At 41.5% G+C, this 27,592-nt stretch overlaps 1 protein-coding gene across 1 annotated transcript in view; it reads left to right on the top strand.

The window, feature by feature from the left end:
• Window positions 1–27,212, top strand: part of LOC125113007 (coagulation factor XIII B chain-like) — a 30,793-nt gene extending 3,581 nt beyond the window's left edge. Inside the window, exons 2-12 of the mRNA XM_047755444.1 lie at window positions 2,768–2,968; window positions 4,590–4,775; window positions 5,741–5,917; window positions 6,545–6,721; window positions 10,806–10,985; window positions 11,074–11,259; window positions 12,147–12,329; window positions 19,111–19,311; window positions 20,389–20,571; window positions 25,295–25,508; window positions 27,173–27,212. Coding sequence (XP_047611400.1) covers window positions 2,768–2,968; window positions 4,590–4,775; window positions 5,741–5,917; window positions 6,545–6,721; window positions 10,806–10,985; window positions 11,074–11,259; window positions 12,147–12,329; window positions 19,111–19,311; window positions 20,389–20,571; window positions 25,295–25,508; window positions 27,173–27,212 — 1,928 coding nt within the window. The remainder of the gene's footprint in view (window positions 1–2,767; window positions 2,969–4,589; window positions 4,776–5,740; window positions 5,918–6,544; window positions 6,722–10,805; window positions 10,986–11,073; window positions 11,260–12,146; window positions 12,330–19,110; window positions 19,312–20,388; window positions 20,572–25,294; window positions 25,509–27,172) is intronic.
• The last annotated feature ends 380 nt before the right edge of the window (window positions 27,213–27,592 follow it).

The following is a 27,592-nucleotide window of genomic DNA, read 5'->3' as shown; positions in this document are numbered from 1 at the left end:
GCCGCATCCTCTTCATCCTCACCCCGCGACAGCGGAAAAGGAGCGTCCGCAACAGATGAAGGCTGCGCAGATCACCGGGCAGCAGCGCCCGCGGGGCTGATCCCGGGGGTCAGGGCCTCCTCCCACCTCCTGTGCCTGCGCCTGGGCGCCGGTCCTTCCTGAGGAACAGGCGACCCTCCCCTGACTGGACTGCCTGCGGCCTCCAGACTGCCCAGTCCTTTGGGTTTGGCCTGGATTCTGGTCCTGGCCTCTGAGGTCAGCGGAGGGCGTGTGAAGCCCATGAGATTCAGCACCAGCATCCGGTGCTCTCCAGCTGCTGCACAACATTTATTGTGTGTAAGGTCTGATGTGCGCCTGTCTCTTCCGCCATCCACGGGCATTTGGTAGCTTCCCTTTGGCACCACAGGAAGAGAGCTGCCAGGAACACTCTGCTACATGTCTGGGTGCACAGGTGTGTTTTCATGTGGTTGGTGCATATTCTGCTTTGATAACAGCTGCGCAAGGAATCCCCAGAGTGGTGCAGTGGGTTAAGAATCCGACTGCCGCAGCTGGGGCCACTGCAGAGGAAGGTTTGATCCCCAGCACCTGGACTGTGAGGTAAAGGATCCAGCGTTGCCACAGCAGCAGAGCAGGTTGAGGCTGCAGCTGGGGTTTAATCCCTGGCCTGGGAACATCCATATGCTGTGGGTGCAGCCATTAAAAACAAAAAGAAACAAACAACAAACTACCAAACTGTTCTCTTGAGAAATTGTGCCAGTTTACACCCCTACTTGGGGTGGGCTAAGAGCCCCCTCTTCTCCACATCTTCCCCAGCTACTGAGTAGCCTGTCTCTTCCAGGTTGGTCATTCCCATGGATACACATTTCCCTGATGACTAACAAGGCTGAGGTTTTTTTTATTAGATCTCTGACCATTTAAATGTAAAGTTCTCCCTCAAGTCTTTCATTCATTTAATTGGTTGTCTGTCTTTTTCTTGAAAAACATAGCAAATCAAAAGGCATTCATTTCAAAATTTGAAACTGCTTATCTGTTCTAGAACTGTCCTGTCCTATGCAGTGGCCGTTAGTCCCATGTGGCTAGTCCAAATTGGGATGGACTGTGAGTGTAAATGCACACTGGAGTTCCGACTTGGTGGGGAAAAAAGAATGTAAAATACCTTTAATATATTGGGTCAAATTTAAAGTATTATTAAAATTAAATTCTGGAGTTCCTGCTGTGGCTCAGTGGTTAACAAACCTGACTAGTATCCATGAGGACGCAGGTTAGATCCCTAGAGGACGCAGGTTAGATCCCTGGCCTTGCTCGGTGGGTTAAGGATCCAGCATTAGTGTGAGCTTTGGTGTAGGTTGCAGATGCTGCTCAGATGTCGAGTTGCCGTGGCTGCAGCTATGGCACAGGCCAGCAGCTACATCTTGCATTCGACCCCTGGCCTGGGAACCTTCAAATGCCATGGGGTGCGGCCGTTAAAAAAAAAAAGACAAAAAAATTAACTTCAACTGTTCCTTTTATTAATGTGGCTGTTAGAAATTTTAAAATTACATGCATAGCTTATGTTACATTTCTATTAGATGGTGCTGTTTGACAAAGTCAGGTAAAGCTTCTCTGAGGAAGCAGGTTGCCCAGATTTATCCAGACTGTTGGGTATTGGGGTTGCTAGCAGATTAATTCTGATGGAAAAGGATTGTTACAGTACCTTAAAACTTTATTTTTATTGATTTTTGGCGTGGTGACCTTGTTCCAGATAACAGAGCTGTAGCCTCTCTTACTTCTGGTGTCTGCCCCCCTTGTGGCTGGAGTCAGTATGGGGGGCTTGCTGTAGGCTTCCTGATGGGAGGGGCTGATGCCTGCCCCCTGGTAGGAGGAGCCGATTCTAATCCCTCTGGTGGGTGGGGCTCAGCCTCTGGATGGGATTAGGGGCAGCTGGGTGCCTGAGGCTCTTTAGGCAGCCTGTTTACCGAGGGGTGGGGCTGTGATCCCACCTGCATTGTTGTTTGCCCTGGGGCTTCTCAGTGCTCACTGATGGAGGGGGCCAGACTTTCTCAAACTGGCCACCTCCAGAGAAAGGCAGCTTTGCCTTCAGTGTCCCTCCCTCACAACAAGCCACGTTCACCCCTGTTTTCCCAGGATGTCCTCCAAGAACTGCAGTCAGGTTTGACCTAGGTTCCCGTGGAGACCTCGCTCTGCCCTGGGACCCAGTGCACGTGAAAGTCTGTGTGCGCCTTTTAAGAATGGGGGTGTCTGTTTCCCCCAGTCCTGCGGAGCTCCGGCGCGCAAGCCCCACTGGCCTTCAATGCCAGATGCTCCAGGGCCTCTTTCTCCCAGTGCCAGATCCCTGCCTGTGAGGGTTTGATGGGGGGGCTCAGAACTCTCACGCCTGTAGGTGAGTCTCTGTGAACCAGTTAGTTTTCAGTCTGTGGAGCTTCCCTCCCGGGAGGTATGGGGTTGTTTATATCACGAAATCACCCCTCCTACCTCTTGATGTGGCCGCCTCTTTTTCTTCTGGAGTAGAGTATCTTTTTTAAGATTTCCGGTCCATTTGGGTGAAGAATGCTCAGCTTTTAGTTGTGAATGTTGTTGGTTTTAGAAGCTGCACACCAGTCTTTCTATTTTGCCGTCTTAATCCCATCTCAGTACCTGAAAATTTTAGGTAACAAAAATAAGGATTAGTTAAAGTATCTGCCAACACTGAATTTGTAAATGTCCCTTGATCATAAATTATATGCTGTTAAGTGTATTTTTGTTTTTCATTTGACATTACTCATTTCAGAGAAACCCTGTGGTTTTCCTACTGTGGAAAATGGAAGGATTGCTCAATACTACTATACTTTTGAAAGTTATTATTTTCCAATGGGCCTAAACCAAAATTTATTATTTTCCTGCTTGGCTGGTTATACAACTGAAACTGGGAAGCAAGAGGCACGGACCACATGTACAGCAGCTGGCTGGTCCCCAGACCCACGGTGCTTCAGTAAGTCTGCAGAGGGGTCAGCGCGATGTGATAATATGAAAATAGATTAGCTTGTAAAAATAGGGTCTCCTAAAGTATGGCAGGTGTCTAAAACTTGTTGGTAAGAACCAAATGACTGGCCTACTGTCTTGTTGACAAATGAAAGCATATTCTGAAATTCTATAAATCATGTCTTTCATCAAAATATTAGCTTTCTTATGTCTCCATAATTATGCCCTATGAAGAGAATAAGGATAACTATTGAAATTGTTATTATCACATTGCACAGAATGGAGACATGATTGGGTTACTTTAAGGTATGAAACTTATACAAATAACTGTGCAGGAGCCAGAAAACTGCTTGACACTGGCCTTAGCAGAAATGAGATAGTTACTCTAGTGTTTTTTCATTTGAAAGACTCATCCCTCTTTTGTATGACAACTTCTCATAATATCTATTGCAAAATATGTTTTTTTTTTCTGAATTTGGAGTTCAAATTTATGGTAAGAGGAGTTCCCGTTGTGAGTCAGCAGGTGAAGAACCAGACCCAGTGTCTGTGAGGAGGTGGCACTGCTCAGTGGGTTAAGGATCCAGTGTTGCTGCAAGCTGCCGCATTGGTCACAGGTACAACTCAGATCCGGTGTTGCTGTGGCACAGGCCAGCAGCTGCAGTTCTGGTTCAAACACTGGCCTGGGAACTTCCATATGTTACAGGTGCAACCATAAAAAGAAAAAATGATTGAATTCTATACAATGCTAACGTAAATGTACTATCCAACACATCACTCTTCTAAGTATTTACTAAAACTTTGATCTGTGAACTGGAAAATCTTTAGGAGCATGTCCATGACTCAGTCATGGTCAACATGGACAGACTCTGGGATCTGACCTTGCAGGGAGGCAATTAAATGCTAGAAAAAAGGATCTAAGATGTCTGCACAATTATATAACAATTCACAAAGTATGTAAATGTGTTTTTGTTACATGATGTTACAAATTAGCAAACTCAGTGGACCCAAAAATATTAGGAAGTCAATCTGAAAGAACTTCCTTCTGTTCTTCATGAAATAACAACTCGTTAGAGAAGTGCTCTGGAGATACTTTCTCAAGTAGATGAGGTAGTGGTGGGAATGATTGTGAGAACTGAAGTTAGCACATATAAAGAATTTTGGTGTTGGAGTTCCCTCGTGGCTCAGCAGAAACCAATCTGACTAGTATCTATGAGGACTCAGGTTCAATCACTGGCCTTGCTCAGCGGGTTAAGGATCTGGCATTGCCGTGGTCTGTGGTGTAGGTTGCAGACGCAGCTCGGATCCCGAGTTGCTTTTGCTGTGGTGTAGGCCAGTGGCTACAGTTCAGATTCAACCCCTAGCCTGGGAACCTCCATATGCCAAGGGCGCAGCCCTTAAAAAAAAAAAAAAAAAGAATTTTGGTGTCCAGTTGAATCAACATTCAAAGAAATTTGATGCAGAACATGCAGGATAGTTCCAAAATTAAATTAAGAAATGACAGAGCGAACACTTTTTCTCTCTCTCCTTCCAATTCCAAGAAAACAATGAAAACTTTTGCATTGTTATTTTTATGACTTAGTAAAGTGCAAACTTAATTCATCAATTTAGTAAAGAAATATTTTTTTCCCTAGAAAAATGCCCTAAGCCTGACTTGAGAAATGGTTATATCCTGGATACAAAATTATTTTACAAAATTCAAGAGAACATGCATTACGGTTGCTCGTCTGGATACAAAACCACTGCAGGGCAGGATGAAGAAGTGGTTCAGTGCCTTGCTGGTGGATGGTCTTCTCAGCCAACCTGTAGGAAGGAACATGGTACGTGTTTAAGCATCATCTCCTAGGAGTGCCCATTGCAGCTCAGCAGTAACGAACCCAACTAGTATCCATGAGGATGCAGGTTCAATCCCTGGCCTCACTCAGTGGGTTAAGGATCCGCATAGCCGTGAGCTGTGATGTAGGTCGAAGATGAAGCTGGGATCTGGCATTGCTGTGGCTGTGGTGGAGGCTGGCAGCAGCAGCTCCGATTCCACCCCTACCCTGGGAAGTTCCATATGCTGCTGATGCAGCTCTAAAAAGAATCATCTCCCAAAGCTGCAGATAAGGGCTTGTGAGATCAGTGCTTTCTTGTTTGGGTAAGCATTTTTATTTAAATATGACCGTTGTTTTATTCTATCTCCCAGTGTACGAAGTTATTACATTCTTTCTCTCTAATGCTACGTGCTTCCTTAATCCAAGGGTTCCCAAGTCCCTGACACACCTACTCCAGAAGTTCCTACTTTCTACAGGAAACAAAGAATTGGAGTGGAACAAAAGGAAGGAACCTAAATAAACCTTTGGTCAGAACATGTATAAATTATATCCTTCATTGGAGAAGAATTCATCATAGTGCACATTATTTTATCAGATATATTTTAAATAACCCAGTAATAGATATATACACATACACTTTGTTAGAGTGTTGTTAATTGTGTAAATTGTGCAAATCCACAAATAAGACATTATCAAAAAATGCTACTGCACAAGCCTTCTGTTGAATTGTGGCCTTTGGCCACATGCACTATTCTAGAATTTTAAGGACAGAAGACCAGTGATGTTAGGACATAAAGTGCATTAAAAAATGGAATAGATAGGCAAGGGCAAGCTATTTCTTAATCTCGCCAAGAGTTGATTCCATCATGTATTATTAAGATTCAGTGACAATACCTTTTAGAGATTTCTTTTAAAATATTCTAGTTTTAGTGATGAAGTTCATGAAAGAAATGACCTTTATTTATTTTTAGAAACCTGCTTAGCCCCTGAATTACATCATGGAAATTATTCCACAACCCAGAAAATGTTCAAAGTGAAAGACAAAGTGCGGTACGAATGTGCCCCTGGGTACCACACAGCTTCTGGGAAGAGGACGGAGGAAGTGGAGTGTCACCCATACGGATGGGCCCTCACCCCACGATGTGCCAGTAGGTTCTCCCTTTGAGGACAACTACTTTCATTCTGAAAACTCCTTCTTGGAAGTTCCCTTTGTGGCTCAGCAGTTAATGAACCCAACTAGAACCCATCAGGATTCGGTTCGATTCCTGGCCTCGGTCAGTGGATTAATTATCCATCGTTGCCATGAACTGTGGTGTAAGTCGCAGACACAGCTCAGATCCTGAGTTGCTGTGGCTGTGACTGTGGTGTAAGCTGGCAGCTGTAGCTCCGTTTCGACCCCTAGTCTGGGAACTTCCACATGTTGCGAGTGCAGCATCCCCCCCCCCCCCCAAATAATCTCCCTCTCAAACAGAAGTGGGTACAAGCTGTCATGCTAATTCTTTTTTCATACTTTTTTCTGCTTTTAATGATGTGGACAATAGGCATTCATCATGTCAAGCTCTCAAAAAGGAAAAAAAATCCTTTTAGTTCAGATAATTAAAATAAGCTTAATGGTATTTAATAAGTATATACATTGACAAGCTTTTACCATGAATAACGAAATATGTCAGATTTGCTGATTTCCAGTTCATGTATGGCATGTAAGTAGTAGGTGAACTTTGCCTAGCAGGAAAAGTAACATTTCTTTGTATTTTTATTTGTTCTTTCCTTTTTAGAATTAAAATGCTCTTCTTTAAGGTTAATAGAAAATGGCTATTTTCATCCTGTAAAGCAAACCTATGAAGAAGGAGATGTAGTTCAGTTTTTCTGTCATAAAAATTATCATCTCAGTGGAGCTGACTTAATTCAGTGCTATAACTTTGGTTGGTACCCAGAATCTCCGGTCTGTGAAGGTAAATTTTAAAATTTCATACTCACACAAATAAAATGTTGTGCCTTAATCAGCTTTAATTTCTATGAAAAAAAAAAATGTCTCTGGTAACATCAGAGTCTTTCCCTGAGTGCTATTTTAAAAATAAATATTGTCTTTTTTTTTGGATTGCGGCCATGGCATACGGAGATTCCCAGGCTAGGGGTGAATTGTAGCTGTAGCTGCTGGTCTACGCCACAACAACAGCAACGAGGGATCTGAGCAGAGTCTGCAACCTACACCACTGCTCACAGCAAAGCCAGGTCCTTAACCCACTGAGCAAGGCCAGGGATCAAACCTGGGTGCTCTTGGATGCTAGTCAGATTTGCTTCCACTGAGCCACAACAGGAACTCCAATATTGTCTTTTAAGTCTTTTATTTTCAACAACCTTGAATACATTTAATCGGAAGAAATCTCAAGTGTTGTATTAGTTTACAGAGTGGCTATAGCCCTTAAACATTTTTTAATCTCATAAATTTCTTATTATAATAAAAAAAAACTTTTCTTGTTGGAAATTGTTAGATCTAATTTTCCCAGTGTGGCATCTTTGTGAAGGTATTATCTTATTTGGCTACATATTTCCTGATGTGAAAATACGGACTTCAAAACAGTAAAGTAGGGGAGTTCCCTTGGTGGCTCAGCGGAAATGAATCTGACTAGTATCCATGAGGATTTAGGTTCGATCCCTGGCCTTGCTCAGTGGGTTAAGGATCTGGCATTGCCATGAGCTGTGGTGTAGATTGCAGACTCGGTTCGGATCCAGTGTTGCCGTGGCTTGGTGTAGGACAGCAACTGTAGCTGCAACTCGACCCCTCGCCTGGGAAATCCCATATGCCGCGGGTGCAGCCCTAAAAAGACAAAAAAAAAAAAAGTGCGGTAAAGAGCAGAAAAAGGAGCAGAACGTTACACAGGATGAAAATAAAACCTGAAGTCATCTAGTAAGAGCTGCCCTAAAGTGGAATGTTTATGGTTCCGTTTCTATCTGTGGGTGCGTTCAAGCAGGTGGTGTGATTAACTGCCAGAAGTCAGTTCAGAAGTCAGGTAATCACACCTACAATTGTTCGTGAGGGTGGCCCTGGTCTAACAGAAGAAGAAGATCCACAAGAGTGATACAACGTGACAGATGGTTACTGGAGTCAGGTATAGAGCATTCGAACAAACAGGAGAGGTTCTGATTGATGTGAGCTTGGGCGGCATTTACAGAAGTAACGGCTGATGATTGAGCCAGGCTTAAAAGATAAACAGGAGCTTGAGGATTGAGAAGGATGGGAGAGGCAAAGGGCTTGATAGCCTCTATTTCCTCTGTGATATGGAAAATAGCGTTTTTTTTTTTTTTTTTTTTGGTCTTTTTAAGGCCACGCCCACCGCATATGGAGGTTCCTAGGCTAGGGGTCCAATCGGAGCTACAGTCTCTGGCCTACACCACAGCCATAGCAACATGGGATCCAAGCTGCGTCTGTGACCTACACAACAGCTCACATCAATGCCGGATCCTTAGCCACTGAGCGAGGCCAGGGATTGAACTTGCGTCCTCATGGATACTAGTCAGGTGCATTAACCACTGAGCCAGGATGGGAACTCCATAGCATCACTTCTAGCAGGCAGAAGAAAGGTAGGAAGGTGAAGAAGCACTTTGAAGAGGGTGCTTAAGATTTGAAACGGTTACTGGGAGGAATAAAGGAGGGGTGACCAGGGGTGTACAGCGGGATTGCCCGGAACTGCCGTCACTCTCTGAATGCACTTAATTTTTTAGTGAACAATGACTTTAATTTTTTTTTCATTTAAAACATTCTTTTTTAAATTTTCCAGTGGTGCTCAACAGCCTTGGTCTAACAGCCTTGGAGAGAAAGAGGGTTAGCAAATTGCCTGTTGCAGTATTTTTTTTTTTTTTGGTCTTTTTGCCATTCCTTGGGCCACTCCCATGGCATATGGAGGCTCCCAGGCTAGGGGTCGAATCGGAGCTGTAGCTGCTGGCCTACACCAGAGCCACAGCAATGTGGGATCCGACCTACAGCACAGCTCACGGCAACGCTGGATCCTTAACCCACTGAGCAAGGCCAGGGATCGAATCCGCGACCTCATGGTTCCTAGTCGGATTTGTTAACCACTGCGCCACGACGGGAACTCCGCGTATTATTTCAAAAATAAATGGCAGACCCTAGTTATCGTCTCTTCCACACTACAAATCCCCCCCCCCCGCCCCAGCAATTAGTCAGATGCCAACAGTCCTGTTATTTTTTTCTAATAAATAGTCATTGGCGGTACAAGGCTGAATAATGCTTCCCTGATCCCCAACACCTCCCCAGCCCCCCCAAGAGATACCCAGACCCTAACCCCTGGAGCCGGTGAATGTTACCTTATATGGACAAAGGGTTCTGCAGATGCGATGAAGTTGAGACTCAGGGGGTAGGAGTGATGGCTGGGAGTATCCACATGGGCCCTAAATGTGATCATGAGCATTGCAATTCTAAGAGAGAGGAAGAGGAAGACTATAGAAGGTCAAGTATGAGATGTGACAATGGAAGTCAAGGTCGCAGTGAAAGAGGAGGGGGTCACAAGCCCAGGAGGCAGGCAGCGCCCCCAGGAGCTGGCAGAGGCAGAGAAGCTGCTTCTCTCCTAAAGCCTCCAGAAGGGATGCAGCTCTCCTGACACCTTGATTTCCAGCCCCATGAAACCGCTTCTTGACTTTGGCTTCCAGAACTGTAAGAGCATAAATCAGTGCTGTTTTAAGCCACTGCATGTGGTAACTTGTCATGGCAGCCATGGGAAGTTAATAGAGTCAGTATTTTAAAATAGTTAGCAACTGGAAATTCCCTTGTGGTGCAGCAGGTTAAGGATCCTATACTGCCCAGCTCTGGCGCAGGCAGCAACAAGGGCACAGGTTCAATCCTTGGCCTAGGAACTTGCACATGCTGCGGTGAAGCCAAAAAAACCCCAAAGAGGTTGGAATCGTTAAGAACAGGAGATTTTAATTCAGGGAGACATGGGTTCAGGAACAGATCCACCACTTACTAATAGTTTACTTACTTCTCAAGTTTTAATTTCTTGACCTATAATATAGGGGTGTAATAATCCTCACTTAGCAAAGTTCCATAAAGAGTAAAGGAGATAATGAATGCAAAATGCTGGCCCTTTTAGTTTTCTATTGGCACAGACTTAGCAGCCTAAAATGACAAACTGTGTTCTTTCATATTTTGGGGGGAGGGGGTCAGGACTCTGGGCGTAGCTAAACTGGCTCTGGATGCCTGTCTCACAGAGCAGTGGTTAAGGTTCCCAGTGGGACAGCAGTGTCATCTGAGGCTGGACTGGGAAGAATCTGCTTTCCAGCTCACTGTGGTTGCTGGAGCAGGAGCCTCAGTCTGTTCCTGACTGCCCCCCTGGAGGCAGCCCTGTGCTCCCCCCAACCCCCAGGCCTCCCCACTTGGAAGCTCACAAAGATACAGCTTGCTTCTCTTTGAAACCAGCAGGGAGAGTCTCAGCAAGAATGGCCTTACAATGTTGCATTGTATCAGCCCTTATGAGAAATCACATATATCCATTCTCTCTGCTGTGTTTAAACATAATCGTATGCACCCATCATCTTTGCTGTGTTTGTTGCTTAGAAACAAGTCCCAGTTCCTGCTCTTGGGGAGGGCCGTGACTCCAGGAAGTTTGCGTCAGGATGTGGGGACCCAGGGGTGACCCCAGTCCATCTCCCATACTTCTTAGGGTCCTTGGCACAATGAATGTGCTCATGAAATCCTTTTCAAAATTTTTGATTATAGTCTATTTACAATATTCTGTCAATTTCTGCTGTACAGCAAAGTGACCCAGTCATACATATATATACATTCTTTTTCTCATATTATCTGCCATCATGCTCTATCAGAAGGGATTGGATATTGTTCCCTGGGCTACACAGCAGGACCTCATTGCTTATCCATTCTCAATGTAATAGTTTGCATCTACCAGTCCCAAACTCCCAGTCCATCCCCACTCCCTCCCCCCCTTGGCAACCACAAGTCGTGAAATCTTAACTATTACCTTTTGTAATGATATGACTCAATATATGGATGTTTTTCGTAAGGAAGAAGAAACCGATGTCCTCCTCCACCTCTGCCTCTGAATTCCAGAGTTCAAACATACTCCATCGCTTACCGTCATGGAGAAGCGGTTCGAGTTGAATGCGGACTTAACTTTGGGATACGGGGATCGGAAGAGATACGCTGTGAGAATGGAAAATGGACAGAGCCTCCCCAATGCGTTGGTTAGCAGCACCTCACATAAGCTTTCCCTCAAATGAAATCTGCATGTGGAGCTAAATGGTCTCTTCTCTTTAAATTGTCCCTTTTCAGAAGAAAATGAGAGGACAGCCTGCAAGGAGCCACCCTTTGTTGAGAATGGTACAGCAAACCCACGCTCTAAGCTTTATTACAGTGGGGATAAAGTGACATACACGTGTGAAAGTGGCTATCATCTCCGTGGACCAGGAGAAATAACGTGCACACGTGGAAAGTGGACCCTCCCTCCTGCGTGTGTCGGTATGTGTGCTGCATTTCACCTCCAGAGCTATGCCCGCCATGTAAAAATTTCCACTCTCTTTATTCATTCCACATATCTCAACAGTGCTTAGAAGAGTTTGAACCACACCTAACTATGCTATTTTTCCTGAGCATGTGGAGCTCTCTGTAGGATTTAACCCAGTAGAGAATTGGGAAAATTAATTTTGAGTGTCCTACTTACGGCACTTTTGCTTCTGGCCATTCTGAGCCCTACACCCTCCTGAGCCACATACCTCATCTTTTTTTTTTTTTTTTTTTTTTTTTGCTGAAGGGCACAGCCAGGCTACGTTACCATTCTTGGGTGCCAACCCTCCTTTCATCCTCCTCTTTTTTGATCAAGTCCTGCAGAGACCTCCACAGATGTGTCTACCAAGGACCTCTGTTGGAGAAGAGAAAAGCTAGTAAGGACGCTAGAGAAATTAGCAGAGTAAGAGAAGGACTCTGAAGACAGAAAAATGGAAATTTCCAGCCATGGGCTGATTGAGATCTGAGAGGAAGAGGGATTAGAAAGGAGAAAAGATCGAGATGGATGGTGATAAACAGACAGTTTGAGAATGGACCAAACGCTTTAGGTCAAAGAACACTGTTTACCTTTCTATACATTTTAAGACTATCTAGAGCATGATTCCTTCATAAGAAGAATGAAGATAGGCACACTCTTCAGAAAAACAATTGCTGTTTAGCTTTGCTTAGTAAATGTTAGCAGTACTTGAGCAGAATAATGTTTCTCTTATTTCTGGTGAATTTAGAAATCAATTGTCTGAATTACATAGTACAAATATTAAAGTGCTATTGTATGGATCATTGTATTGTATCATTATGTTGCTATAAGTTCGTATTAATTTTAAAATAACCTCTTTTCTTAGAAAATACTGAGAATTGTAATCCTCCACCTGATATAATAAATGGGGCTGTTATTGGTGGATTATTGGCAAACTACACAACGGGATCCTCGGTGGAATATAGATGCAATGAGTATTACTTATTAAAAGGAGCAAAAATATCTCATTGTGAACAAGGGAAATGGTCGACCCCACCTGTTTGCTTAGGTAAGAGAGAGAACACATTGAATTAAAAAAATTTTTTTAATTTTTTTTCCCCAGCTTTTTTTTTTGTCTTTTTTTGTCTTTTTTGCTATTTCTTTGGGCTGCTCCCGCGGCATATGGAAGTTCCCAGGCTAGGGGTCGAATCGGAGTTGTAGCCACCGGCCTATGCCAGAGCCACAGCAACACGGGATCCGAGCCAAGTCTGCGACACCACAGCTCACGGCAACACTGGATCCTTAACCCACTGAGCAACGGCAGGGATCGAACCCTCAACCTCATGGTTCCTAGTCGGATTTGTTAACCACTGCGCCATGACGGGAACTCCTTTTTTCCCAGCTTGATGGACACACAATTGACAGAACATTGTGTGAGTTTTGGAGTTCCTATCGTGGCTCAGGGGAAACAAACCCGACTAGCATCCATGAGGACGTGGGTTTGATCCCACGCTCAATAGGTTAAGGATCTGGCATTGCAGTGAGCTGTGGTGTAGGTCACAGACGCAGCTCAGATCTGGCATTGCTGTGGCTGTGGCGTAGGCTGGCAGCTACAGCTCCGATTCGACCCCCAGCCTGGGAACCTCCATGTATTGGGGGTGCGGCCCTTAAAAAAAAAAAGACAAAAAAAAAACAAAAACAAAAAAACACTGCATAAGTTTGAGGTGTAGTTGTGATGATTTGATTCACAAATTTATTGTGAAAGTATTACCACAACAAGATAAGTTTACATATCCTTAACCTCACATAATTTTCTGGGCTTTCATTAAAACCCACTCCTTGGGCAACCTTGAAAGGTATAAAATAATACTGCTAACGCTAGTCACCGCCCTGTGCATTAGATCCCTGGAACTTATTCTGCTATGATGGGACACCAAATTTTTTTTACCCTTATGGTTGTATTCTTGGGTGTTTTTATAGCATGGAAAAATGATTTTCTTTACATCTTTTTTTCCAAGTGTTTTCCCTTATCAGCTCTATGAGCAAAAAAATCCCGACTATCTTAGGGTTTAGGACCATACTAATTCTTACCCCCCCTTTTTTTTAAAGTTGTAAAATAGCAACAAAACTACCATTTTTAAGTATGTGTTGCGCGGGCATTAGGTATAATCACAGTTTGTGACTGATCACATTTGTGCTGTCTTCCTCCTAACTGAAATTTCCCCTTGTGGTTTATAATCCTCAACATCTCTCTTATTGTCCTCTAAATGTCATTTGGACAGAATTTTTTTTTTTTTTTTGGTCCTTTTAAGGCCGTACCTGAGTCACATGGAAGTTCCCAGACTCGGAGTCCTCTCACACAGCTGCCAGCCTACACCATAGCCACAGGAGCACCAACCTCAGCCGTGTCTGTGACCTACACCACAGCTCATGGCAGTGCCGGATCCCTAACCCTGAGCGAGACCAGGGATCGAACTCACATCTTCATGGATACTAGTCGGGTTGGTTACCACTGAGCCATGATGGGAACTCCCAGAAGAATAATTAATCCAATTCTTTTTTCGGTAGAGCATGTTAATAGCTTTCTTTGCTGCTGCTTCCTCAGCTGAAGGGTCAGTTATGTTTTATCTTGTTGAGCAAATAAAAACATGTTTGTAGTCATTGTAAATATATTTTGGATTAAGAAGAGTATAATTAACATTAATATTTTCAAGTTGAGAATTGAGGCAATTCTCTAAATAATTACCCAAATTATTATTATTATTTTGTATTCACTGGCATTTAATGAGTACATATGGAATCAGAAATGATCACAAATCAAAATTTCAAGTCTTTTTTTTTTTTTTTGTCTTTTTGTCTTTTTGCCATTTCTTAGGCCACTCCCGCGGCATATGGAGGTTCCCAGGTTAGGGGTCGAATGGGAGCTGTAGCTGCCAGCCTACACCAGAGCCACAGCAACGCGGGATCCGAGCCGCGTCTGCAACCTACAGGACAGCTCATGGCAACGCCAGATCCTTAACCCACTGAGCAAGGCCAGGGATCGAACCCTCAACCTCATGGTTCCTAGTTGGATTCGTTAACCACTGCACCACGACGGGAACTCCAAAAGTCATATTTTTATCTCTGTTCTCCAAGACTATGAATATGTAGCAGGCCCTTAACGTGGGCTATTCTTTTTTTTTTTTTTTTTAGTCTGAATTTTTATTTTTATTTTTTACAGAATAAAATACATACATTTAAACACAATTACATTCACACAGATTATTATATTGTGGATCTTAAGAAACAGATTAAGTGACTGCCATTGGAGAAGTGGAATGGAAAATATGCTGAGACAAATAGGAAATTTATTATATACTTTATCCCATTTTTTTTATGGCTTTCATCTTTACTATTTAGTTTTATCTATTACGCTTCAATTTTTCTTTAAAAATTAGCATTATATTAAAATTGTGTATATTATGCAACTAAAATTTATAAAGAAGAAAGCCTTATATACCATTAAATATTTTAAATAGCATAATAAAAAGAATAGCTTAACTGGTAAGAATAACAAAAATAATACACCCTCTGAAAATAAGTAAAATATAAAATGCATAAATTGGTTAAAAAACAATGTAACTATATAAATATGTCCTCACAATTTGTTACATCTTATTGATTCTTCAATATAGGCATTACACCATTCTAGGTGATGTGATAAACAAGACATTATAGACCTTACATTGTACCATGGAGAGAAATGGTTATTAATAATACAATTGTAGAACTGTATTATTTAATTGTACAGTGGCATTGTTTAATTATAATTATCATAAATTCTTTGATGGAGAGGAAATCAGAATCAGATGTAAGACTTCAGCATTCCAAGAATGATGTCAAATGACCCCCTTCATGGTGGATTATGCACTTATTTACTATGAGATATATTTCTTCTCCAGAGATTCCTTGTTTGTGTATCAATTGTAGATTTTTGGTTTGCAGTTATTCTGAAGTTTTGATGTAAGAGTCTGTATGTATATGAGATTGTTTTAAGTTGTTGGTCTCTTAATTGCAAGTTCATCTCCAGTGTCCTGCATTTGTACCCACCTCTTCTCATGATTTCTGATTTTGATGGTATAATTGTGCATGGATGATTTCCTATCTTTACTGTATATATACCTTTACTGGTGAGCCTTGTCATTTGTGGAATTTTTGTTTCCTGTTGCTGTCTTTTCTTTCCTGCCTAGAGAAGTTCCTTTAGTATTTGTTGTAAGGCTGGTTTAGTGTTGCTGAATTCTCTCAGCTTTTGCTTATCTGAGAAGGTTTTGATTTCTCCTTCAAATCTGAATGAGAGCCTTGCTGGGTAATCTTGGTTGGAGGTTTTTTCCTTTCATCACGTTAAGTATATCATGCCACTCCCTTCTGGCCTGCAGAGTTTCTGCTGAAAAATCTGCCAATAACCTTATTGGGGCTCCCTTCTATGTTACTTGTTTCTTTTCCCTAGCTGCTTTCAAGATTTTCTCTTTGTCTTTAATTTTGGTCAGTTTGGTTAATATGTCTCGGTGTGTTCCTCCTTGGGCTTATTTTATATGGTACTCATGCTTCCTGGATTTGAGTGAGTGATTCCTTTCCCATGTTTTCAGCTATTATCTCTTGGAATATTTTTTCTGTCCCCTTCTCTCTCTCTTCTCCTTCTGGCACCCCTATAATTCAGATGTTGGTGCAGTTAACATTGTCCCAGAGTTCTCCGAGACTCTCTTCATTTTTTTTTCAATCTTTTTTCTCTTTTCTGTTCTGCATCTAATTTCTTCTAATCAGTCCTCCACCTCGCTTATTCGTTCTTCTGCCTCCTGTATTCTGCTGTTAGCTGCTTCTAGTGCATTTTTTATTTCCGTTATTGTATTTTGCATCTCTTCTTGTTTAAGTTTTATATCTTGTATCTCTTTGGTCAGTGTTTCCTGTAAGTTATCCATCTTTGCCTCCAGTTTATTTCCAATGTCTTGCATCATCTTCAGCATCGACAGTCTAAAGTCTTTTTCCTGGAGGCTGAGAATCTCCTCATGGCTTAGCTGATTTTCTGGGGTTTTCCTTTCTCCCTCATCTGAGTTATAGTTCTCTGTCTTTTCATTTTTATAGGTTTTTGGTGTGGTAAGTTTTTACAGGTAATAGGATTATAGCCTCTCTTACTTCTGGTGTCTGCCCCCCTTGTGGCTGGAGTCAGTATGGGGGGCTTGCTGTAGGCTTCCTGATGGGAGGGGCTGATGCCTGCCCCCTGGTAGGAGGAGCCGATTCTAATCCCTCTGGTGGGTGGGGCTCAGCCTCTGGATGGGATTAGGGGCAGCTGGGTGCCTGAGGCTCTTTAGGCAGCCTGTTTACCGAGGGGTGGGGCTGTGATCCCACCTGCATTGTTGTTTGCCCTGGGGCTTCTCAGTGCTCACTGATGGAGGGGGCCAGACTTTCTCAAACTGGCCACCTCCAGAGAAAGGCAGCTTTGCCTTCAGTGTCCCTCCCTCACAACAAGCCACGTTCACCCCTGTTTTCCCAGGATGTCCTCCAAGAACTGCAGTCAGGTTTGACCTAGGTTCCCGTGGAGACCTCGCTCTGCCCTGGGACCCAGTGCACGTGAAAGTCTGTGTGCGCCTTTTAAGAATGGGGGTGTCTGTTTCCCCCAGTCCTGCGGAGCTCCGGCGCGCAAGCCCCACTGGCCTTCAATGCCAGATGCTCCAGGGCCTCTTTCTCCCAGTGCCAGATCCCTGCCTGTGAGGGTTTGATGGGGGGGCTCAGAACTCTCACGCCTGTAGGTGAGTCTCTGTGAACCAGTTAGTTTTCAGTCTGTGGAGCTTCCCTCCCGGGAGGTATGGGGTTGTTTATATCACCCCTCCTACCTCTTGATGTGGCCGCCTCTTTTTCTTCTGGAGTAGAGTATCTTTTTTAAGATTTCCTGGTCCATTTGGGGGGAGATTGCTCCGTCTTTAGTTGTGAATGTTGTTTTTAGGAGAGAAGTTGAGCTCCAGTCTTTCTATTCTGCCGTCTTAATCCCGTCTCCCCTAATTACCCAAATTAAAATTACTTTGGGGAAACAATATTAACTGGTCATTTCAAGCCTATAGTTTTGCCTCATTTTTTAAACTATGCTTGTCAGAGACACATTTAAAAATTATGGGCCTTGTCACTACGATTGCAAATAATTTCTTGTATTGTGATTTTTACAAATAGATAATTGCATGAAAAACTTCCTATAAGCTAAAAAGGACATTTAATTAAAACTATTATCCCTTTAAACTACAAAAGCCAATCATTATCTACCAAAAATTTCATAAATATATAGAAGTAGAAGAAAACAGAAAATATCAATAACCTTGCCAGAAACAAATGCTATCAATGAATTGTTTTCTTAATCTTTGTGAACTTGAATATTTTAATCTTCACATTTTATTTATTAGGCAATTAAAATTACTCTAATTGGATTTATTTGGTTATTAATCAATTGTTATTTTCCAATTTTCTAGTGGGGCCACAGGTTTTTTTTTCCCAATGAACTGAATTTTCATTGTTTAGAGATTCTTCCAGTCATAAGAGTTTAGCTGTAAAAATTATATTATCCCCTTGACAATCATGTATATTGCAACTTTTTAAAAATTTTCCTTTTCCTTCTATCTATACTGTTTTTAATACACATAAATTTAAGTCTAACTCTTCCAACATCTGCTCTGTGGTTTCTCTCCCTCAAGTGTTCTTAGGTTGCTGTTTTCATTCAAATTCAAATATATCTTCACCTATCATTTTTTCATTGCTCTTATATTTTCATAAATAATTTTGACGTTAAGTGTTTTTAGTCTTTTTGTCTTCTCTAGGGCCGCGCCTGAGCCATATGGAGGTTCCCAGGCTAGTGGTCTCATCGGAGCTGTAGCCGCTGGCCTACACCACAGCCACAGCAATGCCGGATCCTTAACCCACTTAGCGAGGCCAGGGATCGAACGTGCGTCCTCATGGATGCTAGTCAGACTGGTTTCCCCTGAGCCAGGATGGGAGCTCCCCTGTCCATCTTATTTACCCTGTGAAATTGAAAGTATCTCAGGGCGACTCAGAAAGGCAGTGTGCTCTGGAGCAGAACTGCACGGCTGTGAAGGAGCCTGCGGGCAGGCAGGAGGAAGCTCTCGCCCCCCTCCCCCTGCTGGTCTTCCACCGCCATCCACTCGGGTCTCCTGCTCCGCATACACGGCGCGCAGGCGGTGGAACGCCCTTCCCTCACAAAACGGTGTGTTCCCTCCTCCACCTTGTCCGCATCTGTGCTGAGATCACCGTTCCTTCCATCAAGCTGTCCCAACCACCTTCCTGGAGGCATGACCTCCCCCGCCAGCTCTTTGAGAGCCTCCCCTCCGCTACTCATTTTCCTACCTCATTTATTATGTGTGCTATGAAGACGGCCACAAACTGTAAAACCCGTACGTGTGCTACATGTATCATTTATTGTGTGTGCCTTTCTCCCACTTAGAAGGTGAACTCCATGAGGGCAGGGATCTTTGTTTTATTTTCTGACGTATATGGAGTGGTAAGTGCCCCACAAATGTTACACAATAAATACATTTTCTGTTTCAACATTTTCATTTCCTAGGAAGGAAATCAGTTAACCTAAGGGGTTGATGGCTCTAAGCAATATTTGTAGTGCTTCCATTAAGTGGTTTTCCTTTATGATATAGTGAAGATACTATGAAATCCATAAAAGCGTTCGATAGTAATAAAGTGCATACTTTTACGTACGTGTGAAGAGCTTTAAGAATGACGTTAAATATAAAATAGGGATTTTGATGCCTATCCCAATTTTTTAGTAAAAATACGTCACTTGCCTAAGAGCCCTTGTTTTTCAGAGCCGTGTAGTGTTGACGTGGACCACTTGAGCAGAAATAACCTAGAGATGAAGTGGAATTATGAAGGAAAGATCTTACATGGGGACTTAATCGATTTTGTATGTAAACAAGGATATGACTTGTCTCCATCATCCCCACTCTCAGAATTATCCGTGCAGTGCAACAGAGGAGAAGTGAAATATCCTTTATGTACTAGAAAAGGTAATATTGCTTTCTGACAATCTCTCAGGTGATCAATATCACCACTTGGGTTCAAGTATAAGACCCTAAGCAACCCACCACCTGCATCATCTAATCTGCAAGACTGGGAATGAGCAGATCCGTTCATTGCTAATCAGTACATACACTTAACTAGGAGGACTGTGCTGACAGCTTCTCGTTCCGTAAGTCGGGGCTATACATGGGAGCAATCCTGAGATTTTGTAACTATCACCAGCCCATCAGAGGACATATCACCCCCTCGTAGGCAATCAAAAACCGTGTAAGACCTCGCCCTCCTCACAGTGTGCGGGGAGCGTTGTCTCAGAAGAGAGCTTGACCTAGAGTGAGAGATTGTGTGTATTCTTTGGATATAGGACTCTCATTTTTAATGAGAAAAAAAGGAAGAGAATCAAACAGAACACATGGCTGCAAGATGGGGTCAGAGTTCCCCTTGTGGCTCAGCAGGTTGAGAACTCAACATAGTGTCTGTGAGGATGCCAGTTTGATCCCTGGCCTCACTTGGTGGGTTAAGGATCTGGCATTGCCATGACTGTGGCATAGGTCACAACTGCAGCTCAGATTTGATCCCTAGCCTAGGAACTTCCATATGTTGCAGGTGCGGCCATAAAAAGAAAAAAAGAAAGGAAAAAACAAAAAGACAGATCAACTTTGTCTAGATACTCATGTTGCAACAGAAGAAAGGCTGGGGGAAAAATGTAATTGTAATGTATACATGTAAGGATAACCTGACCCCCTTGCTGTACAGTGGGGAAAAAATAAAAAATAAAAAGACAGATCTTATACACTTTCACTTTTGGCTAGTCGAAAAGAGAAAAATAAAATCATGACTGTTAATACTTTGCTTGTTTTAAATGTGGATTTAATATCATGAGATTCTAATGGCAATCATAAATTTTATATGAAAGTTATTGCAGAAGTGCTCTTGATAGTTAAAAATTACTTGAGAGTTGTCTCAAAAATTCTTTTACATGGAATACCTTGTTTTATTTCTGTAGCAATATGTAACATATACCTATAGTAGCAATTCACTGGAGACTCTAACAATTATTTTTGCAGAATCTAGAAGAATGTGTGCAACTCCCCCACTTATTAAAAATGGAGTTACTGTGAGTCCAGCAGCAGGCGCCTATGAAAATGGCTCCTCGGTGGAATACAGGTGTTTCGATCACCATTTCCTGCAAGGGTCTAGGAAGTCCCATTGTCTAGAGGGAGTGTGGACCCCCCCGCCACTGTGTTTGGGTATGTACTGCTAAGTATGTCCCTATGTATAAAAGAAAATCACATTTTCTCTTTCTCTTTTCTTTGAGTTGCTAAAACACAAATGCAAAATTAATTTTTGCATTTATGTTATTTTATTAGTGTGCCTGTTTAAATGACTGATTTCTGTCTTTCCTCATAAGTTAACTAGAGTCCAACCCATTCTAAAGAGTGCTTTTTTTTTTTTTGTCTTTTTGCCTTTTCTAGGGCCTCTTCCCACGGCATATGGAGGTTCCCAGGCTAGGGGTCTAATCGGAGCTGTAGCTGCCGGCCTACACCATGGCCACAGCAACGCGGGATCCTTAACCCACTGAGCAAGACCAGGGATGGAACCCGCAACCTCATGGTTCCTAGTCAGATTTGTTAACCACTGCGCCACGACGGGAACTCCCTAAAGAGTACTTTTTAAGCACAAACCAAACATCAGGTACTGGGTTAGGAGTGGCTGTTAGGATGGATAAGCCATGTGGTGTGGGTAACCAGGTTAATAGCGACCATTCAGTGTTATCGATGCTGCTCGAGAAAACATGGGGTCAGTGGGGAACAGAGATGAGAACGAGCATTCTCAGTTGCAAAGATAAAGCAAGTTAACACCTTGTTGGCGAGGAATCCTAATGGAAGTTTTGTATATAGCAAGCTTTGCAGGAGACATAAAATAGCATATTTTAAATAAAGAGAAAATATTTCTTTGTGTTTATATCTTTCATTTTTCTTATTTTATTTCCTCTTATGTCTTGGACTTCTGTACAATGCTGAGAAGAAGTGGTGGGTATCTTTGTGTCTCCATCTCATAAGTAAAGCTTTTGGTAGTTCATCTTGAAGAATTGTGTTATAGGAGTTCCTGTCATGGCTCAGTGGAAATGAATCTGACTAGGAACCATGAGGTTGAGGGTTTGACCCCTGGCCTCACTCAGTGAGTCAAGGATCTGGCATTGCTGTGAGCTGTGGTGTAAGTTGCAGACGTGGCTCGGATCCTGTGTTGCTGTGGCTGTGGTGTAGGCCGGCAGCTGCAGCTCCAATTCGACCCCTAGCCTGGGAAACTCCATATGCCGAGAGTGTAGCCCTAAAAAGAAAAAAAAAAGAAAAAAAAAGAGAATGATGTTATAGATACTATTTAAAAATTACATTAAAGATATAGAAACTACCTATTTCTATTTTGCAAAAAGTTTAAAAACCTTCAGTGAGTATTAAATTTTAGCGATGTCTTCTGAAACAGTCATATGATTATTGCCTTTTTCTCCCCCTAGAATTCCACTGCTTCTTTTTACATGTTAAGTCATGAGTATGCCTGTTATAAATCCCACATGACTGTGGTGAATTATGCTTTTTATATGCTGTTGAGTTTTACTTGCTAATATTCTACTTAGGATTTTTGCATTTATTTTCATAAGATAAGCTGGTCTGTTATTTTCCCTTTGGGTTTGGTTTCCTGTTTCTGTTAACCTCATATAATGAGTTAGGAAGTATTCCCTCTTTATCAATTTTCTGGATTTTGTGTAAGACTGGTACTTTTTCTTCCTAATAATTATAAGAATTCATCAGAGATACCACCTGGGCTTTAAGTTTTCTTTGAGGAAATATTTCAATGACAATTTTGATTTGTTTAATAGACATTAGAGGAGTTCCTTTCGTGGCTCAGTGGTTAACAAACCCGACTGGGATCCATGAGGATGCGAGTTGGATCCCTGGCCTCGTTCAGTGGGTTAAAGATCTGGCGTTGCTGTGAGCTGTGGTGTAGGTCACAGATGTGGTTCCGATCCCGATCCCGCATTGCTGTGGCTGTGGTGCAGGCCGGCAGCCACAGCTCCAATTCAACCCCTAGCCTGGGAACCTCCATATGCCACGGGGGCGGCCCAAGAAATGGCGAAAAGACAAAAAAAAAAAAAACTTCTTATTTTAGTTCTGTCAATTTTTGTTTACATCTTTTGGTGGGGTTTTTTTGGTACACACAAATGGAAGCATGTTGAATCTCAGTGGGCTGGCTCCGGATAATACGAGTCCTCCTTTACCTGTCGTAATGCTTTGTTTTTATTTGGTTTTGCCTTAAAATCTACTTCAGCTCTACCAGCTGGTTTTTGCCAAATATTTCCAAGGTGTACATTTTTTCACCCTTTAACTTTCAACTTTCAGCATTCTTTCTTTTAAGGTGTGTGTTTTATAAGCAACATATAGTTAGTGTACTTAAGATATATTTATTCAGTCTGACTGTTGTCTCCTTTATAATAGAGTATTTAGTCCACTTATGTATTAATGTAATTACTAATACATATAATTACTAGGTTTATAGTTACCAACTTACTATTGTATATATTATATGTATATTATATATATATATATCCTATATGTTCTATATTCTATTTTCTCTCCCTTTTTTTTGTTTTCTCATGAGTGAATCAAAATTTTTGCTATACTGTTTTACTCTCCACTAGCTTGTTAATTATACATTCCTCTAGGCTTCCTTTAACCATTAGCATAGGGAGTTCATAATACAAAGTTGTCTTACTACGCTCGAATATAAATTCATACATTTACCATTTCCGTAGGGCCCAGAACACATTAACTCTATTTACTCTTCATTTGTTGTATTATTGTCTCATGCATTTTCATTGTACATATAGTTTAAATCCCAAACATATATTAATATTATGTTGTCCAACAATATTCTTTTAAATTTACCCATATATTTATCAATGATTTGTTCCTCATCTTCTCTTGTTTTTTCTGTTTCTCATTAGGATACTTTTCTGTATGCCTGAAAAAAATTATTTCTTTATTTTTTTCTTAGTCCGTGCTTACAAATTTATTTTTTTCACCTTTGAAGAATAATTTTGCCTGATACAGAATTCTAGCTTGTTCCTTATTTTCTTTCAGTGTTTTAAAGATATCATTTCATGCTTTTCTGATTTTTTGGTAATTTTTGTTAAATAGACAAAGGCCACTTTCAAGGGTATTTCTTTGAAAATAAGTGTCATTTATTCTGTTTTTGAGCTTCTCTTTGCCTTTATTCTCCACAGGTTATATTGGGGAGGGGGGGTGAGATGTGTCTTTATTTGTGTATTTATTCTTCTAGGCGGTAGTACTTCTTAAATCTGTGGCTTGATGTCTTTCACAGGTTTTGGATATGTCTAGCTAATGTCTTTTCAAGTATTTATAACATTTTCTCTTTTTACTCTTTCTGTGATTCCATAAAACACATGTTACATCTTTTTCCTGTCTCCATTATCTCTTAAAATTAATATTTTTCTCTCCCTTTATCTTCTCTTTGTTTCAGTTTGGTAATTTTCCAGGTTTAAACTTGTCTACCGAGTTCTCGATTTCAGTATTATTTTTGCATTTCTAGAATATCCACTTCATTTACCTTTTTGTAGATTTGAGTTGTCTGATGAAAAACTGGATCTTAACATCTATTTCTTGACCCTATGAATCACAGTTATATACCTGCAAATTCCAATATCCGGATCATCTGTAAGCTTATATCTATTTTCTAGTCCCATTATTTCTGTTAACACTTGATTGAGTAGCAAATATAATGTGCCCGTGATTCCAGGAGGTTGAGACAAGGACATCGTCTTATTCCAGACGATGCTCTTCCGGTCTTCTGGCTCGTAGTGCAGGGGAATCTGGTCTCCATTCAATTAGAGACAAAGCTTTTTCTAAGCTTCTTTTCAGGCCTTTGCCCCTGCTCACAGAATGTAACCCTACAGGGTTCTTTGCTCGAGTTTGGTGTGTAGACCAAGGGCCCCCTTCCTGCCTATCTGTGATGTTCCTGGGAGATAGCCAAGTGCTCAGTGTAGCTTTTCATTCACCTCAGGCTTGGCTCCTTTTCCTCTCTCTGCACAATTAAAAATAGGCAGATGCCCCCCGAGGAAAATCCAGGGCAGAATATCAAGTTCATTCCTTCCCACCTCCCATCTCTCTGGGCCCTGAAGTCCTGGCTATCTTGGCTGACCCAAACTTCCATTTTTCTATCCTCAATGCCTGTGGGGTTTCCAGAAGCTCTGCTGGTTCTATGTTTATCGCGGCCCCTTCTCTGTCTAATCTCTCAGCTCCTGCTGGGAATCAACAAACCCCCCCAGAGAAAAATGGCACGTAGCATGTGAAACTCATCTCAATGGGCTTGGACCAAGTCCTTCGCCACCAGACTACTGACTGCCTTGGAAATTCTCCGAAGCCTTGAAATACTTGTTTTGTGTCCGTCTTCAACTTTCTCATTCTTAGGAGAAGTGCTGGTCTGGTCTAGGCTACTGTGTCATAGCTGAGAGCAGAAGTTCTATGAATCGATTTTGAATTTGTTTTAAAGTGCGTGTTTTATCGAGCAATAACGTTCCACATGGTAGTACCATCTGGCCTCATTTTCGAAACTATTTTGCAGTGACTGTAAAGACCCTAGCAGACTCTTACCAGTAACTCCTGGGCTTTTTTTCCCTCTATAGTACTTCTGGCATGACATCTGACACCGAGACCTTTGTAAACACTTGTTGAGAATGGCTGAATAAAGAGGCTTTTTTAATGTTATGTGAATCAGTTATATGATTCATATGCTTTATTGCCAACTCTGGATCTTTTTATTTATCTCAGAAGCAAATACTTAGTGCTAGATAATCCAGAAGGCGAATAACCCAAGCAGCATCATTTTCTGAAATGACTTGATTTTTAAAATACCAATCTTTCTATCATGGGAAAAAAATTCCTTTTTTTTTTTCAGAACCTTGCACATTATCTTATGTTAAAATGGAACATAATAATTTACTCCTTAAATGGACTTTTGACAATAGGCCATATATTCTCCATGGCGAATATATTGAGTTTCTTTGTAAGGGAGATACTTACATAGCTGAGTTACCTGTTATCGGATCTGAACTTCGAGTGCAGTGTGACAGAGGGCAGTTAAAATACCCAAGATGCGTTCAAAGAGAAAGGTAAGAAGAGGCTGGTGCCTGAAACTTTTTTTTTTTTTTTTTTTGTCAACTTGTCATTCATGAGATTCCTTATGTTACAAATTTCGGAAATATTCAGTTCTACAACATTCCAACTTTATGGTCATTATAAAGGGGGGAAAAATCACAGTTTCTTTTTCTTTTTCTTTCTCCCCCCACCCCCCCTGCTTTTTAGGGCCTCACCTGTGGCATATGGAAGTTCCCAGGCTAGGGGTCGAATGGGAGCTGCAGCTGCCAGCCTGTGCCACAGCAACGCAGCATCTGAGCCGCATCTGTGACAACGCCAGATCCTTAACCCACTCAGCGAGGCCAGGGATTGAACCTGCGACCCCATGGTTCCTAGTCAGATTCACTTCGGCTGTGCCACAGCGGGAACTCCTTCTTTATTTTTTAAACCAAGTGAACTCCTAGACATAGTAGCTAATTCAACAAGCTTTCCTTAAAGTCAAAGCACTATTTTCTATTTGACATTTGTGACCTTTTGGCAATCAGGTAAATAAATCAATTTATATGAGCAATATCTATATGCTTTGAGACAAGAGAAAAATCACATTTTCCCCATTTCCCACTAGAGGTTCATGTATGAGTAGTAATGATGGGAAACATAGCTGTACAAACTTTCTACTGAGGGGTGAGCATGTTAATAATGAAGATTAAAATTATGGGGTTTCTTTTCAAGATCACATTTCTATATAAGAACTTGGAATTGTTTCTAAAGTGTTTTCTCATATACCAATTTTTAAAATATATTTTCTGCTATTTGATAAATGGGAAAACAGCCCTGTTATTTTTTTCAAAAAATATTGAAAGAAAGCAATAAAATAATGTAATTCATTTTATAGGGTGAACATTTTGCTTCTTTTGTAGATACCCTATAAAATAGAAATATACTCTATGTTCAACTCAGAATATTTTTAAATGACTTTTGGCAAAGGGTGTGTTATACTCTTCTAGCGATTATAAACAATAAAGTATATGAAATAAGTAAAGACAGCCTTTTAAAATACTTTGAACACTTCAGAAAAAAAATTTGTAAGACACACATAGGATGGATAACTTTTCTTTTTTATTAAAATTAGGGTAGAAAAATTCATGTGCTCTTTAAATATTTTAGTTTACCTTGTATTTCTCATTTCTAAAAAAGATATAGGTAACTCAGAAAAAAATGTAAAAATGGTATTAATGTAGTTAATGACATTGAATTTTTTTTTTTTTTGTCTTTTGTCTTTTTAGGGCCACACCCATGGAATATGGAGGTTTCCAGGCTAGGGGTCCAATTGGAGCTGTAGCTGCCAGCCAGAGCCAGAGCCACAGCAATGCCAGATCCAAGCCACACTTGCAACCTACACCACAGCTCACGGCAACGCCAGATCCTCAACCCACTGAGCAAGGCCAGGGATCGAACTCGAAACCTCGTGGTTCCTAGTCGGATTCATTTCTGCTGAGCCACAGTGGGAACTCCAACACTGGATTTTTAAAAAGGAGTTGGTGCTGTGCTTTACCAAGGATGGTTACCTGCTTGTATCAGTACTTTGTTAAAACAAGGAGCAATTATGTGAAATGTTGAAGGGCTACAGTTACAATAAATACTTGACCAGACATGATGCTTATTTCAACACCCTCCCTTCTTGCTCCTTCTTTTCAAGGACATTGTCTCATCAAGAACCTTTAAGGACATACAAATGAAATGGCAGGAAAAGAAAGACTATTTCAACACGTCGTAAAATCCTTTACAAACCATAATTGTTAGAAGAAAATTATTGAGTTAAAAACTCCTGTTTTTATCTGCTTGTAGATTTGAATCTAAACTGTTCATGCTGAACATTCTTTATTTAGGAATGAAAGCCACAACATGTTGTTTCATTTTTCTTTGGATGACTTGACAGGGACCTAATCTTTGTTCCGTGTCTTTTCTGTCTCCTAAAAAATCGATCTTCACATCAAAACATTGCTGGTTCCTGAGCGCCCATTCACTGAGCATATTGTTGTCTTCAATATATGCATAAAAAATTCACATTTGTCGTCATCTTCTTCATTAACGCCAGGCTTTTCTGTTACTTTTAGTT

The sequence above is a fragment of the Phacochoerus africanus genome, chromosome 12 (assembly GCF_016906955.1).
Source record: "Phacochoerus africanus isolate WHEZ1 chromosome 12, ROS_Pafr_v1, whole genome shotgun sequence".
NCBI lineage: Eukaryota > Metazoa > Chordata > Mammalia > Artiodactyla > Suidae > Phacochoerus > Phacochoerus africanus.
The sequence above is the reverse complement of the archived record's forward strand: the minus strand, read 5'-3'. Positions and strand labels throughout refer to the sequence as shown.